The sequence below is a fragment of the Orcinus orca genome, chromosome 4, assembly GCF_937001465.1.
Source record: "Orcinus orca chromosome 4, mOrcOrc1.1, whole genome shotgun sequence".
Taxonomy (NCBI): domain Eukaryota; kingdom Metazoa; phylum Chordata; class Mammalia; order Artiodactyla; family Delphinidae; genus Orcinus; species Orcinus orca.
This window is the reverse complement of record NC_064562.1, coordinates 135746436-135764042: the sequence shown is the minus strand read 5'-3', so window position 1 is coordinate 135764042 and position 17607 is coordinate 135746436. Positions and strand designations below refer to the sequence as shown.

General features: G+C 35.1%; 1 protein-coding gene and 1 long non-coding RNA gene across 2 annotated transcripts in view; one reads left to right on the top strand and one right to left on the bottom strand.

Moving 5' to 3' along the window:
- ADAD1 (adenosine deaminase domain containing 1) overlaps positions 1–17607 on the bottom strand; it is a 45475-nt gene that overhangs the window by 13267 nt on the left and 14601 nt on the right. The window contains exons 7-10 of the mRNA XM_004265101.3: positions 11727–11850; positions 9766–9936; positions 8320–8549; positions 440–677 (exon numbers count right to left, since the gene is read on the bottom strand). Of these exons, the coding sequence (XP_004265149.1) occupies positions 440–677; positions 8320–8549; positions 9766–9936; positions 11727–11850 (763 nt within the window). The remainder of the gene's footprint in view (positions 1–439; positions 678–8319; positions 8550–9765; positions 9937–11726; positions 11851–17607) is intronic.
- Positions 1–17607, top strand: part of LOC125964333 (uncharacterized) — a 32884-nt gene that overhangs the window by 2775 nt on the left and 12502 nt on the right. The gene's annotated exons all lie outside the window — the stretch shown is intronic.

Sequence of the window (17607 nt, the reverse complement as noted above, 5' to 3'; positions counted from 1 at the left end):
AGTATAACATAGTACAATAGTTCTCACACTCAAGTGTACATAAATAATATTTGGGAAAGTTGTCAAAAATACAGATTCCGGAGCCCTAAATCCAGACATTCAGATTCAGTAGGAAAAAGTGAATTTTTAAAACAAATACATTATTTGCTAATGATCACTGGAGAAACAAAGGATCTGGAGACTGATTTTGAATGCTGGCTCTACCATTTACTATGTAACTTTGGTAAATTATATAACTTCTCCAGGCCTGTGTTCTCATAAGGAAAAAAAGTTTTTTAATTAGTACAATGCCTGCAACATAGTCACACTTGATAACTATTATTATTATTAATCACAATTTAAAAAATTGTATTCAAAAAACAAGATAGTTTTTAAAAATCGTATTAAAATGTATTGTTTTGCTTAATATGTGATTTTTGAAGAAATTAGTGACGCTAACCTTTCGGTGGTCTTCCCAGTTAGGCCATCCACAATCTCCAAAGAAATGTCCCCTTGTGCCCAATTCAGACTCAGGAATTTATATTCCAAGTTTGTTTGACATGGATATGCAGAAGGTACTAAACTAATATGAGGTCTGTTGACCAAGTAAAACATTGGAAGTTTTGAAGTGAGTGCATCATCAACACGTTGCTTTATAGCAATTTCTAAGCCTCTAGTATCACTGCAATTCCCATCACCTAGAAAGCAAAAACAAAGTAAATACTCAGAAGTTCAATAGGAAAAGACTATACTGAAAAAAAAGGATATAAATAAAAGTTTAATTGTAAATAGTTCACTTCTTTATCCTCTATCTTGCAACCTTCTCTTTCCGACTTCTACTCTCTTAGTAGCTACTTCTATACTCTTTACCAGAATCAAGACAAGGTAATAACAGTCAGAATTTCCATTCAAAAAAGAATCTTCTACAGAAAATAATGAATTGACATTCCAGTGAATAAAAGCAAAAAGCCAGACCTGACCAGAAACAAATCAGTACTTTTACAGGGTTCTGCCAGAAAGAACTGGCTCATTCTGTCTTGATTTCTAAGATTACAGCATGAAACCAGCACATAATGTAGCAGATATATGTAGCTGAGAAATAGTTGGTTAAAGTGTGTTATTTTTCCACATCTGAGAGCCACAGCTTGCAACTGTTCCAGTACCACATGGCTTAGTTTCACAACATGAAGTACTTTAAAGAATGACCATTTCTGATTATAACTGTGGCCAATGCCAAAAGCTTTGAGTTCTCAGTTAAAATTACTGTTGAAGAAGAAAGCTCAAAAAGATGATTAGTATAAGAAAATGGGCTGCGTCAAACTTAAAATAGAAGTTAGGGAACAGTCATTCCTATTTAAAAATTAATAATTCCAAAGCAGATCTCTTTCCTCCTTAGAGGGTCTGAAGTTCTCACAACAAGAGAATCTTTATATACCACTAGACATATTTCACAGATAAAGTTTTGTTTTCACATCACTGGAACTGTTGAGATGGCTACTGGGCTTACACTCACTATGATTATTTGGGAACTAGAAAATGATGTAAAAAGAACATGAGTTGCTTCTGACACTCTTTTTCTAAGCACTCCTTTCAATGTTCCAAATCAAGAGATACTGACTAATGCAGGCTAGTTAAGTTAAAGATATACTTAGACATAGGAAAAAAGAAGAAATAAGGTCTGTAGAATAGTCATTGTATCTATAATGAACAGAAAACATGGGTTAAAAAAAAATGTTACGTATTACACACTGTACTACAGACTAAATGTGTCCCCACAAAATTCATATACTGAAACCTGATCCCCAATGTGATGGTATTTCGAGGTGAGGCCTTTGCAAGGCGATTAAGTTATGAGGGTCAGAGCTCTCATGAATGGAATTGGTGCCCTTATGATAAAAGAGACCCTAACCCCTCCCACCATAGGAGGACATACTGAGAAGACAGTCATCTATGAAGCAGAAAGCAGGTCCTCAACAGATAATGAATCTCTCAGCCCTTTGATCTTGGACTTCCCAGCCCCCAGAACCGTGAGAAATAAATGTTTACTGTTTAATCCACGCAGTCTATGGTATTTTTTTGTTTTTTGGTAGCAGCCCAAACAGACTAAGACATACTGTAATAAGATAATGACATTGGTTGTGCCTAAAACAGCAAGATAACATTTGGAAAAAGAAAAATAAAAACCTACCAGTAACTCCACGTTAAGATTCTCTAAACATCAAATTGTTTCACCTAGATGTTTTAACGTGGTGGTATAAAATTTAATAGAAAAAATCAAGTATATTAATATTTTATTAGAAATTTTACTTTCTCCATTTATATATGTATGCTTTAATTATTAGCTATACCTGAGGTATGATTTTAATTATATCTTGAGGCTAAATCTTGTTCCCGGGAAAATATATCTCTAAAATTATATCACATAATTTCGATTTGATTCATCTAAAATGATTTGAAATAATAACGTAAAACTCAAAGATTAAAGGCAAAGGTTAAATCTTAGCAAAGACTATAGCAAACCTGACCTGAGAACTTTTCTGCATGAAAAGGTCTCAGATGGGATTGATATATATACACTAAATATGTATAAAATGGATAACTAATAAGAACCTGCTGTATAAAAAAATAAATAAAATTAAATTAGAAAAAAAGTTCTCAGGACCTTAGTCTACCATAAGTTAATATAAGTGAACAGAAACAGCTGCTGAAACAGGTAATGAAGGCATACCTCAATTTATTGCACTTTGCTATACTGCACTTTGCAGATATTATGATTTTTACAAATTGAAGGTTTCTGGCAACCTTGTGTTGTCAGATGATGTTTAGCCTTTTTCAGCAATAAAGTACTTTTAAATTAAGGTAAGTTCGTTGCTTTGTTTTAGACATAACGCTATTGCACACTTAACAGACTATAGTATAGTGTAAACATAACTTTTATGTGCACTGGGAAACCAAAAACTTCGTGTGACTCACTTTATTGTGATATTGACTTTATTATGGTGGTCTGGAACTGAACCCACAATATCTTTGAGGTGTGCCCATACAAACTGAAGCTGCATTAATAAAAATACAGTGTCTAAGTCAAAGAATTCAGCATTATTATAGAACTATGCACTGCTCATATCATATCTGAAACATCATATTTAGTCTGAGGCATTACATTTTAATACCGCCACCCACAAATTACAGAACATCTGGAGAAAACAAATCATGCTCCTGTGAAACACAAATGATGTCTAAATAGGAGAAGACATGAAGGCAGAAGCATCTTATCTTTGTATTCCTAATTCTCATTCTATATTTTATGTGAATGGTGCCCCTGAGAGTTATTTAACAGTGCACAGCACCTAGCATATAGTAGGTGGCTCAATAAACACCTGATGAAAAAGGAACATAAAAGATTAGATTATCAGAGAGCAGTAATCATCAATTCTGGATACACATTAGAATCAGTAAGGATGGGGATATTAATACTAATGCCATTCCCATATTATTTTAAAAGCTATCCAGGTGAACCTGAAGTGCAACAAGAGTAAAGAATAATAGTTAAAATTTATTTTTCAAGTGTTCCAGGCAAAAGAATTGGTATTAAGAAGAAAAATAAAAGCATTTTAAAAAATAAAACATGCTGACTCAAAGCATTTATCCATGAAACATTTATTGACCTCCTGGTACAAACCAGACCAAGATGAGTGTCGCAAAGCACCTGCCTTTCAAGAGTGTCAAGTTTAGCAGACACAATAGTGGGATTCTAGTCACTGGCTAGGCTCAGACAAAGCTGTCAGAGCTCAATTTAATACAAAAGGCAGAAGCATGAAAAGTTATGAAAACTGAGTATGAGTCCAGGCTCTGCCAGCAGGCAAACTGAATGATTTTGGGCACGTATTTTTATTAACATTCTAAACCTCTTATTACTGACCTGAAAACAAAAAAAAGAAAGAAATGAACAACAGAATCTCTAAGGTTATCACATGCTTCTTAAAAGTTCATGAACTATGTTGAAAATAGATTCCTTCACTAAGAGGGAATCAGAATTTAGTATTCCCTATAATGGAATTGTACAATTCAAATTAGCGTATTGAAAAGGACTCCTGAATGGAAACACCTCTGGATAAACATTCTTGAGGTATTTATTCAGAAAACTTTATATTAACAGCATAACAAATTTGCAAATACACCTTAAAAGGCTTGAAAACGAATATAAATCCAGCTCTTTTAATAGCTAAGCAAAATGAATTTTTTTCCAATTACTCTGGATTATTTTCTATACAAATAATAGTGCCTTTTTATAGTGCAAGCTTAAGACATTTTTCTTAAAAAAGAAAGACTATCACCATAAAATGACAAAATGAATTATCTGAGAACATCTACAGTATAAAATTAGTTTCCAAAAACTTCCCGTTGTGAAGCACAGGCTCTGGATGCGCAGGCTCAGCGGCCATGGCTCACGGGCCCAGCAGCTCCGCGGCATGTGGGATCTTCCCAGACTAGGGCACGAACCCGTGTCCTCTGCATCGGCAGGCTGACTCTCAACCACTGCGCCACCAGGGAAGCCCTCCAAAAAGTTTTTGAAAAGTTAAATGAAGTCTTATAATAATCTCTCCATTTTTAATTGATCTATTAAAATATCTTAGGTTTTTCAAGCATCAAAATAAAGAATTGCAAAAGATTTCATAAGACTTAAGAGAAAAGGGGACAAGGTCATTATCATCAAATAATTAGATTTAATCTGCATTGTCATTTAGTTCAGAATTAAAGGGAAACAAATTTCAATTCTAAAGAGTAATTTTTAAAAACAATTGGAGCTATCAATTAATGGAATAGATTGTCTTTAAATCTTATACTCCACATTATTGGATCCTTTTAAGGTAGGGTTAGATGATCCTCTATCAGAGATGGCATAAAAAGAGTTTGTGAAGACATACAGATGGCCAAGAGGCACATGAAAAGATGTTCAACATCGCTAATTACTAGAGAAATGCAAACCAAAACTACAATGAGATATCACCTCACACCAGTCAAAATGGCTATCATAAAAAAATCCACAAACAATAAATGCTGGAGAGGGTGTGGAGAGAAGGGAACCCTCCTACACTGTTGGTGGGAATGTAAATTGGTACAGCCACTATGGAGAACAGTATAGAAGTTCCTTAGAAAAACTAAAAATAGGGACTTCCCTAGTGGTCCAGTGGCTGAGATTCTGCACTCCCAATGCAGGGGGCCCAGGTTTGATTCCTGGTCAGGGAACTAGATCCCGCATGCTGCAATTAAGACCCGACACAGCTAATAAATAAATAAATAATTTTAAAAAACAAAACTAAACTAAACTAAAAATAGAGCTACCATATGATCCGTAATCCCACTCCTGGGCATATATCTGGAGAAGAACATGGTCTGAAAGGATACATGCACCCCAATGTTCACTGCAGCACTGTTTACAATAGCCAAGACATGGAAGCAACCTAAATGTCCATGGACAGAGGAATGGAAAAAGAAGATGTCGTACATACATACGATGGAATATTACTCAGCCGTTAAAAAGAATGAAATAATGCCATTTGCAGCAACATGGACAGACCTAGAGATTGTCATACTGAGTGAAGTAAGTTTGACAGAGAAAGAGAAATATCACATTATATCACTTATATGCGAAATCTGAAAAGGAATGATACAAATGAACTTATTTACAAAACAGAAACAGACTCACAGACTTAGAGAACAAACTTATGATTACCAGGGGGGAAGGGTGGGGGAAAGGGAGAGTTAGGGAGTTTGGGATTGACATGTACACACTGCTGTATTTAAAATGGATAACCAACAAGGACCTACTGTATAGCAAAGGGGACTCTGCTCAATATTATGTAACAACCTAAACAGGAAAATGTGTAACTGAATCACTTTGCTGTACAATGGAAACTATCACAACATTGTTAATCCACTATACTCCAATGTGAAATAAAAAGTAAAAGTTTGTATAATAAGTGAGAAGCTGTACTACACGACTAGTTCAATAAACTCTTAAGATTCTTTTAGCTGTACATATCACACTTTTAAGTATACAGACACTCTGAGTATTTCTCAATGTGAGCCATTCAAATCATCTGTATCAGAATCACCTGGTGGTGCTCTTTTAAAACATATATTCCTGGGGCTATCCCCCAGACATACAGTACAGATCTTAAGAGGCTGAGAAATCTGCATTTTTAACAAACATTAAAATCTGTTTAGGTTATGCCAGACAGAACACCAATTAATTAACTTTAGATATGTTCCATAAAGATGCAAAGAAAGAGATCAGAAGCAATTTTACCAAGTTTTATAGTATTTTTATTGCTACCTGGTATTCTTACTGCTACGTGCAAGATGACAGGCAAAATGATGAGATCTAATTTTTAAGCCCCTGTCCAAACCACTAAATACTAAATAATTCTAAAAGAATCTAAGATTCTACCCTTTTAAGAAACTAAATATAGTACGGAGTTATGTCATACAAAAGGCAAACTGTAAAATATCTTTCTTCACAAAAGTCAAAGAAAGCCTTGCATGCCAAACTGTGACTCTAGAGAATGCACAGACATTTATTAGACATTTTGTAGACATTTATCAAGAACAAAAATTGCCTTTCCTAAAGAAGATTGAGAAAAGTTTGAAATGTCTGAGAGAGTATCTGAACTGACTAAAAGAAAACATCATAAAGTATTATTTTTGTATCCAAGTTAAATCTAAGAAATAAATCATCTATAAGAATAAATATTTGGAAAAAGAGTTAGAAACAACCACTTTTTAGGGTGTGAGCAAACAGGCACTCTCAAATATTGCTAGTGAGAATATGATTTGGAGGGTAACTTGGTAATAGTTTTCAAAATTGCAAATGCATACCTCTTTGGCCTGCAACTCTACTTCTAGGAATTCATTTTATATAGATATATTTTACATGTGTCAATAACATAATAAGGTCATGATTCACGATAGCATTTGGTAGCTGGAAAAGATTAAAAACAATCTAAAGTTCCATTAACCCACAACTGGTTAAATAAATTATAATATGTTTGTACAAAGAAATACCATACAGAGAGTTATGAATTATAATAATAAAAATTCTTCATATACTCATATGGAAAAATTTCCAAGACACCTTGTTAAATGAAAAGAGCAAGGTGCAGAAAAGTATGATCCCACTGATGTAAAATACAAAAAAGTATGCATATACTTTTATAAGCATAAACTACCTTTGGAAAGAAAAACAAACTAGTAACAATGGATGCCACAGAGGTAAAATGGGTTCCTAGGGCCCTAGGATAGAAGGAAGACTTGACTGAATACCCTTTTGAATCTTTTGAATTGTGAACCAAGTAATAGGTTTCCTAAACAAAGAAAATAAGCTTAATATTAGAAAAATAAATAATTACTATTTCCTTTTTATCATTTATTAAAGCCAAACCAAACAAAAATGGGAAGAAAATAAAATATTTTGTATATACATGGAACTGAAAAAATACTGTCTATAGGAGAAATTCCTAAAGAAATGGGTATAAAATATATAGAACAACAACAACAAAAAACCACAAGAATAAAAGAAACAGCCCTTTCTAAAAGTAAAACTACTTCTCATGCGAGGATCCAAAGCTTGCATATGGGCCATCATTACGAAAAATTAGCAGTAAACAAAGAACAGCCAAGTAATGGTAGTATTTAAATTGTTTCCCAAGGGTAACTGAAGCTTTGAAACTCTTAGGGCTTTATTGAGAATTGAGTGCCCAAAATGTCTGTCAATGCGATAATATCTGGAAAACCATTCAAATATAAATACAGCATTCTATAATAGCCCCTACCAAAGAAAGAAAGAAATTACTAGTTCACATTATTTGTGTTCTAGTTACTTCCCACTCACTTCACAAATCAAAAGGATCCAAATCATAACCAAATGTATAAAAAAAGCATAAAAGTAAGAAAGAACCAAAATGGGCATTTAATATTTTTTATTTCAGGAATAACTAAATATAAGCTTTTAAATTTGATAAGTTCAAAGAAGCATCTTCTTCCAAAAGAAAGAGAAAAATTGAATACTGTACAAACAAAAGTATACATTCAAGACAGAATACATGTAATTGCCTAACATAAAATATTGATTCTTATTAGCCTCCTGATAAGATGGCAAAAGTCATATTATACTAAATGTGATGACCAGTTACCATGAAATGAAAACCTCAACAAAACAGTGGATCTGAATTTTACCTTAAGTAAAGCTTCATGCATGCAAATTGTGATTTTACACTGGTAAATAAAATATAGCGAAATGACTTAGTGAAAGAGGCCAAGAGGTACTGTAATCCAACTCACCAACAAGTATATTGCTGATATAAACTGGCTGTATAAACTGACTCAGCAATGCTCCCTGTACACCAAGCACTCCCCATCTCATCAGTTTGTCACTTGAGGCCATGCTGCTTATTCTATTAACAACATCTGCAGGGCAGTAGACAGTCAGATGAATTTTGCCTTCAACAGCCACATGGAGACTCAGCTCTTCATGGGCTTCAAATGCAGACACAGAACATGGATTAAGACGCCTAGAGAAAGAAAAGAAAGTTTCTTCCTTTAAAAACCAAAGCCCTGAGCTGATCTCCCTGTGCTATGCGGCCAGCTAGAGGGGTGGGATAGGTAGGGTGGGAGGGAGGGAGAGGCAAGAGGGAAGAGGTATGGGGACATAGGTATATGTATAACTGATTCACTTTGTTATGAAGCAGAAACTAACACATCATTGTAAAGCAATTATACTCCAATAAAGATGTTAAAAAAAAAACCAAAACCCAAAGCCGACAAAGTAAAATCTGCATGTACCTAAGAACTGTTCTCAAACATATTTAACTTGCCAGTGTACATTTAATTCCAGTAACAGAAATAGATGCAAACCCAAAGCAAGGTAGGATGGAGTGACTTCGTTCCACAAAATTAAAACCAAACAGAAATTAACCATATTTAGAGCTTCCAGCAAGGATAAATTTCATATTATTGCCATTCTTTATGTCCCTTAAAATCAAATGAAAACCCAATTTTTGTCCCTGCCATAGTTTGTGAGTTATTTCCTTTCTCCATATTAAAAGTTTTAAACACTACAAAATTAGAGAATGAAAAAAAGAAAACTGACAATTTATATTCAAGATTCACCTCCAACAAAATATGTTAAAACGGTAAAATCTAAAATTATTTTTCTTGAGGTTTCTCTCAAGAGAAACACTCACCCTTGTTTTCAAAGGTGTTACTGGAAGGCTTTTAAACAAACTATAAACCGCAGTTATCTCTAGATGGTTGGATTGAAGTGAATTTTACTTTCTTTTTTGTGCTTGCCTGTGTTGTTCAAACTTCATGCTAACTGATGCTACCCATTCATCAAGGTAATGAAGTTTTGGCCACAGACGGACCAGAAGAACAGACTGCATTCCTTAACTCCTGTGTTAGTATGTGAAGAGTGTATAAATCCATACTTCCTAAAGTTTATGAAGTATTACAACTAGAAAGGAATAGAAGATTTTCAACAGCATCAAAAAGAGAGCAGTGAAGTACATGGAATACTTAAGTAGTAGTAATGGACCAGACTGAGTGGAGGGAAGGAGAAAGCATTTGTGGTCTTTCAGCCTTCAGGCTCTTGCAGCCTACAAATAACACCTCAAGGCTGGAGGAAGAATATGGATAGATATGAATTTACTTGTTCTTTTGCTGTATGGATTCAGAACGCATGATATGGCCATCCTAGATTCCTTCAAAAACAGCTTCCATAATACTTACAATTGCGACTTAATCTGGGCTGATCCTTTAGGCAACTGGTTCATATAGAGATAAATGTTGATATTCTGCTTGAGAGTGAGTAGATTAGAAGCTGGTTCTGTACAAAATATTGATTTTTCCAACACAGCAGGATTTTTGCTGTAGAAGAGTAGAAGTTGTCTATAAAAGTACCTAAAATTAATGAGATAGAGCTTCATCAAGTAAGAAAATTTAAAAATGAAGTATCTTAAACAAACATTATATTCATGTTATGAACAATGTCCCTATATGTCAAAAGTTTTGATATTGATAGGAACTTGTAAAATAATCTTAGCCTTACTTAATGAAGAATTAAGTCCCTTGATAAGTCTTCAGTTAGAGCCCAGTCTGCCCGGTGACCTGCCTTAAAGCATCATTCCTCGACTACCACTCCACTCTCATTTCACATTAAAGTACTCAACTATCATTTTCTGCAAAAGACCCATTTCTCTACTGATTCCTCCCTTCTTTCTTAGACAGCTCTGCTCCCAGCCTCCTAGGTGAAGTATCAATTTTCTGCTTTACTTCTATTTTCCCTTCCATGCCAAAACAGGCAGACAACGACTGTGGTTCCCACTGCTTAGTGGTTCTGAAGACAAAAACACAAGAGCATAGGAATAACATAACAAAGCCTGTAAGTTAAATTAAGAAGTGAAATAGATTTCCTGAAACTACTAATCAAATCAGAGGACAAATACTATTTTGCTTATTTAAAAAACCATGATTTTAATCCTATCATCAGAAATATATAATAAAATATTAAGCACCAGTATAAATGACAGTGCCAAGCATGACAAGAAATAAACACAAAGAGGTAGTTTTAAAGGGGGTCAAATAATTCACTAAGCACCAAGGGGGATGGGAGGACAATTAGTTGCATTACCTTCATGGACTTCCCAAAATCTTTCCTTTTAAGATTATAGGATTCTTTCCTTATTATTACAGATATATACTTAAGTTTTTCCGATAAAATAATGCGTGTAAATTTGTTTTAAAACACTCCAGTAAAGAAACACCACCAACAAAAAGTGAGGGTGCATAAATTAAATAAGATCAACAGAATCCTAATAACTGGATATGCTAATAATTGGATATGATCATTGGGTATTGGTATCAGAATGCTGACAACTGAATGATGGAATTAATTATCTGATTCTCACTTTTGTTTGAAAAATTCGATTAAAAATGTTTTATAAAAAGTAAACTTAGTGACTTAAGAGAACAAAAGCTGGTAACTACTGCAGGAGGTAATGCTCATGTCCCACTTTTCATGTTTTTACAGAAAAGGAATTCCAAAGAGTAACATTCTTGGTTTATTTCTCTACTATCTGCTAATTATGCCTCTTACAAGGAGCAGAGTGACTGATAAGTTTGGAAAAAGAAACTAGGCATCCTCACTTCAGCCCCTTTCTCTCTTTCTCTCTGAGATCTGCCAGCCTAAAAAATACTTTATCGACACTCTGCTATATCCTAAACTTTGTACAGACCTCATGAGTGGAAACTCATTGATTTCTGCCTTTGGATAAGTATGACTAATTCAGGGGTGAAATATTACCAAGCCTACTTGGTCCAGATCTAAAGCTATACTCTCCAATTACTTTTATCATTAATAAAGACAGTATTTTTATCTTAAGAAAAAGGTTGTATGACTCTTAAAACTGAGTTCATAAGCTCTTGATAATAGAAGCCACTAAAATTCATAGGCTAGACACTGAAATTACTATAAGGTTTCCAAAAGTGACATGAAAATATCAGATGGCTTGGATAAGTAAGAGACTTGGCTCAATGATGAGTAAAATTCCATTTGTAAATAAAGACATATATATGTGATTGCTTTAGGCTAAGAGCATTAATATTTGATGGCATTAAATATATCTGTTAAATATTAACAGATATATTTATATATATTTAATATATTTAATTAAATATATTTGTTACCTTACCTAAGGAGAGATCTCCTTGCCGTAACAACAGCATGAGTATCATGCAACACTCTTCCATTTGGCTTAATGCACTGACTATAATTGTATTCACCTGTGCCTATAGCTACAACTTCACGCTGTCCAGCTGAAAGAAAAGGTTAACAGTAGCAGGTTATTTTTACCTTCCTCTTCCCTATGTTCAACCTCCACCTCTTTCTTACCATTTTTTTCCCATTTTTATTCAACAAACTTTTATTTGAGCATCTAGTAAATGCCTGGTGTAAAAAGAGAGTAGGTTAAATGAATTAATTACACCGGTAGTTCAATGAAAAAGTCTACCTTACCATTTTAAAGTTAGTAAAATATATTGACCAAAAAGTTGGAAAAATAATTCCACAATTTCAAATAAGCGTTTGAGAGTCTTCTAGGAAGCAAAATTTAAAAAATACTTCAATAATATCACAATTTAAAAGGCAGATGTTTTATATTATACTTTATCTACATTTCTACTACAATCAATAGAATCATTTTTTGCTGTACTCCATTTGAGATTTGAGATTTCTTTGAAACTCTATGCTCAGAAGATAGTTTTTTTCCTTTCACCTCCTACCTATGTGGCCTTTCTATATCCTAGTTGCTAGATCATTGTTCTTTTTTCTCATGAGATAGGTACTCATGCTATAGTTTACCTCTGTGTTCATGATTTCAGAAAATCTCTAGTATTAGTCTTTCAAAGTTCAGTTCCACATCTGCAACTACCTAAGAAAGGACTTCCATTAATTCCACAAAAATTTTTGCGGTCCTACCAAATACTAGGCAGTGAAATAGATGCTAGGAATCAAACGCTGATTAAGACAGGCCCTCATGAAGCTTCTAATAGGAGAGAAGAAAAAAAGACTAAAACCACAAATTGTAATAAAAGTTTTGAAGGAAACAGATACACGGCTAATTTAAAGAATATTAGCAGGAAAGATTACCTCATGAAGACCAGTTGCAGAATCCCTCCTTATGAAACTGAAATTTAAGTTTCATTATGAGTGAGCAGCAAAAGGAGTGGGGTAAAGGATTCCAGTAAGGTCCAAGAAGCTGAATTAGGGGCTCTGTTACAGTATTCCAGGTCAGAGATAATGACTTAAGACTCAAATGATGGAGGTTAAATGAAAAAAAAGGAAGATCAGACCTGAGATAGAGTTTGAGGATATAATAAACAGGACTTGAAGATAAATTGTAAGATGTTAGGGGAAGGGATAAATAATGGATGACTTAGATTTTTAGCAGCTGGATGGATGCCATTTACTGAGATAAAGGCAGCTGGAGGAGTAGGATTAGATGAGAAAAGTAAAAATGTTCTATTATCTCTAATGTATTGGGTTGGCCAAAAAGTTCTAGTATGGGTGTGGGGGATGGGGTGATATAAGGGAATTGTATAGTGTCAGTGTAAGTTCTGGAATGGTGATCTATGTTCTGAGTTATAATGGGCAGTAGTGTAGCCAAGAGCTCAGCTTCTTTCTCTGTAACTCAAACTGCAATGTTTCAGGTAGATACTAGAGTTTGATAATGTAGGAAAAAGAGGGAATAACCAAAAGAAGAAATTCACCAAGATGTAAGAGGAAATGGCAGGCAAGCCTGCCCTGTCCTCCATTGGCCTCACAGCCACCACACAGGGTCTGGTCTTATAGCCAACTGGGTCAGGGGCCAGGCCTGCCTACCCACATGCCCAGAGTAGTAGGCCCCACCACAACAGAAGGGCACACACATTCTAAATAGAGGGCACCCCTAGAGTATACAGCCCTGGTGACCAGAGAAGAATGTGTTGCTGGGCCCCATAGGATGTCTCCTACAAAAGGCTACTTCTCCAAGAGGGGGAAATGTAACTGAACTACCTAACACACAGAAATAAACACACAGAGAATTGGGCAATACAAAGAGACAGAGAATTACGTTCCAAATGAAGGAATAAGACATAACCTCACTAAAAGAACTAAATGAAGTGGAGATAAGCAATCTACCTGATTAAAGAGTTCAAGATAATGATCATAAAGATGGTCACTGAAGACAGGAGAAGAATGGATGAACACAGAGGTAGAAAATATAAAGAACCACCAAACAGAGCTGAGGAATACAATAACTAAAATAAAAAATACACTAAAAAAATCAACAGTAGATTAGCTAGTACAGAGGAACGAATCAGCAATCTGGAAGACTAAGTGGTGGAAGTCACCTAAGCTAAAGAGAAAAAAAAGAACTTAAAAAATGAGGATAGTTTAAGACACCTCTGAAACAATACCAAGCATACTAACATGTGCATTATAGGGGTCCCAGAAGGAGAAGAGAGACAGAAAGGGGCAGAGAACTTATTTGAAGAAATAGTAGCTAAAATCTTCTCTAACCTGGGGAAGAAAATAGAAATCCAGGTCCAGGAGTCACACAGTCTCAAAAAGGTGAACTGAAAGAGGTTCAAACCAAGACACATTATAATTAATAAGGAAAATATTAAAGATAAAGCAAGAGAATAGCAGAAAGAGAAGGGCAACTAGTTACATACAAGGGAACTCCTATAAGACTTTTAGCTGACTTTTCAGCAGAAACTTTGCAGGCCAGAAGCGAGTGGCACAATATATTCAAAGCAATGAAAGGAAAAGAACCTACATGAAAGGAAAAAACCTACGGTAGAGGATACTCTACCTGACCAGGTTATCATTTAGATTTGAAGGAAAGACAAACATTTTACAGATAAGCAAAAACTAAAAGAGTTCAGCACCAAAAAATCAGCTTTACAAGAAATGTTAAAGGGACTGCTCTAAACAGAAAAGATCACAATTAGAAATATGAAAATTACGAAAGGAAAAATTTCACTGGTAAAGGCAAACATACAGTAAAGTTGATAGATCAGCCACTTATAAAATTAGTAGGAAGGTTAAAAAACAAAAGCAGTAAAATCATCTATAGCCACAACAAGTAGTTAAGGGATACACATGCCAAAAAGATGTAAAATACATTAACCTTTGGGGGGAGTAAAAATACAGGGTGATTAGAATGCATCTGAACTTCAGAGATCATCAACTTAAAATACTCACCCATATATATATATATATATATATATATACACACACACACATACATATATATAAAAAACCCGATAATACAGATACACACACAAAAAAGGGAAAGGAATCCAAACACAACCACTAAAGACAGTCATCAAATCACAAGGGAAGAGAGCAAAAGAAGGGACAAATAAGAACTACAAAAATAATCTGAAAACAAGTTAACAAAATGGTAATAAGTATATATCTATCAATAATTACTTTAAATGTAAATGAACTAAAAGCTCCAATCAAAAGACATAAAGTGCCTGAATAAGAAAACAAGATCCGGGCTTCCCTGGTGGCGCAGTGGTTGAGAGTCCGCCTGCCGATGCTAGGGAACACGGGTTCATGCCCCGGTCCGGGAAGATCCCACATGCCGCGGAGCGGCTGGGCCTGTGAGCCATGGCCACTAAGCCTGCAAGTCCGGAGCCTGTGCTCTGCAACGGGAGAGGCCACAACAGTGAGATGCCCATGTACCGCAAAAAAAACACCCCAAACATAGAAGAAAACAAGATCCACATATATACTACCTACAAGAGACTCACTTCAGATCTAAAGACACACAGATTGAAAGTGAAGGGGACAAAGGTATTCCATGAAAACAGAATGAAAAGAAAGCTGGAGTAGCAATACTTATTATCAGACAAAACAGACTTTAAAACAAAGACAGTAAAAAGACAAAAGAGCACACTACACAATGATAAAGGGATCGATCCTAAAAGTATATATAACATTTGTAAATGTAAAGCACTCAACATAGGAGCACCTAGATATATAAAGCAAATATTAATAAATGTAACAGGAGAAACTGACAATAATACAGTAATAGTAGGGGACTACACCCCACTTACATCAATGGCCAGACCATCCAGACACAAAATCAATTAGAAAACGCCGGTTTTGGATGACACATCAGACCAGATGGAATTAAACATATATGGAACATTTCATCCAAAACAGCAGAATACACATTCTTTTCAAGGGCACGTGGAACATTCTCCAGGACAGGTCACATCCTATGCCATAAAATAAGTCTCAATAAATTTAAGAATACTGAAATCATATAAGGCATCTTTTCCGACCACAACCCTATGAAAGTGGAAATCAATCACAAGAAACAAAAGCACAAAAAAGCACAAATAGGTGGAGTCTAAACAACATGTTACTAAACAATCAATGGATCACTGAAGAAATCAAAAAGGAAATAAAAAAATACCTGGACACAAATGAAACTGCAAGCACAATGACCCCAAACCTATGGGATGTAGCAAAAGCAGATGTAAGAAGGAAATTAAAACAAGTCTACTTCAGGGCTTCCCTGGTGGTGCAGTGGTTGAGAATCTGCCTGCCAATGCAGGGGACACTGGTTTGAGCCCTGGTCTGGGAAGATCCCACATGCCATACAGCAACTAAGCCTGTGTGCCACAACTACTGAGCCTGAACTCTAGAGCCCGTGAGCCAGAACCACTGAGCCCACATGCCACAACTACTGACGCCCGCACACCTAAAGCCCAGGCTCCGCAATAAGAGAAGCCACTGCAATGAGAAGCCCACACACCACAATGAAGAGTAGCCCCCACTCGACGCAACTAGAGAGGGCTGGCATGCAGCAACAAAGACCCAATGCAGCAATCAATCAATCAATTAATAAATAAAATAAACTATAAAACTTCTAAAAAAATTAGAAAAAAACAAGTCTACTTCAGGAAACAGGAAAAATCTCAAATCAATCATCTAATCTTACACCTCAAAGAACAAGAAAAATAGATATAGCCAAAACCTAAAGTTAGAAGAAAAGAAATCAGAAAGATCAGAGCAGAAATAAATGAAATAGAGAATAAAAAAAAACAATAGAAAAGATCAATGAAACTAAGTTTGTTCTCCGAAAAGAAACAAAATTGATAAACCTTTAGCCAGATACATCAAGAAAAAGAGAGAAGGCCCACGTAAATAAAATTGGAAATGAAAAAAGGGAAGTTACAACTGACACCACAGAAATACCAAGAATCATAAGAGATTACTCTGAACAATTATATGCCAATAAAATTAACAACCTATAAGAAACAGATAAATTCCTAGAAACATACAATCTCCCAAGACTGAACCAGGAAGAAACAGAAAATATGAACAGACCAATTACTAGTAATGAAATTGAATCAGTAATTAAAAAACTCCCAACATACAAAAGTCCAGGACCAGATGGCTTCACAGGTGACTTCCACCAAACATTTAGAGAAGAGTTAATACCTATTCTTCTCAAACTATTCCAAAAATTGAAGAGGAGGGGTCACTTCCAAACTCATTCTATAAGGCCAGCATTACCCTGACACCAAAACCAGACAAAGATACCACAAAAAAAGAAAATTACAGACAAATATGCCTAAACACAGATGCAAAAAAATCTTCAGCAAAATATTAGCAAACCAAATTCAACAATACATTAAAAGAAGGATCATACACCATAATCAAGTGGGATTTATTCCGGGGATGCTAGGATGGTTTAATATCCACAAATCAATCAATGTGACACACCACATTAACAAACTGAAAATTAAAAAGCATATGATCATCTCAATAGATGCAGAAAAAGCTTTCAGCAAAATTCAACATCCATTTATGATTAAAAAAAAAACTCTCAACAAAGTGGGTAGCAACAGAACATACCTCAACATCAAAGGCCATAAGTGACAAACCCACAGCCAACATCATACTCAATGGTGAAAAGCTGAAAGCATTTCTTCTTATATCAGAGGAATAAGATAAGGATACCCACCCTCCCTACTTTTATTCAACATAGTATTGGAAGCCCTAGC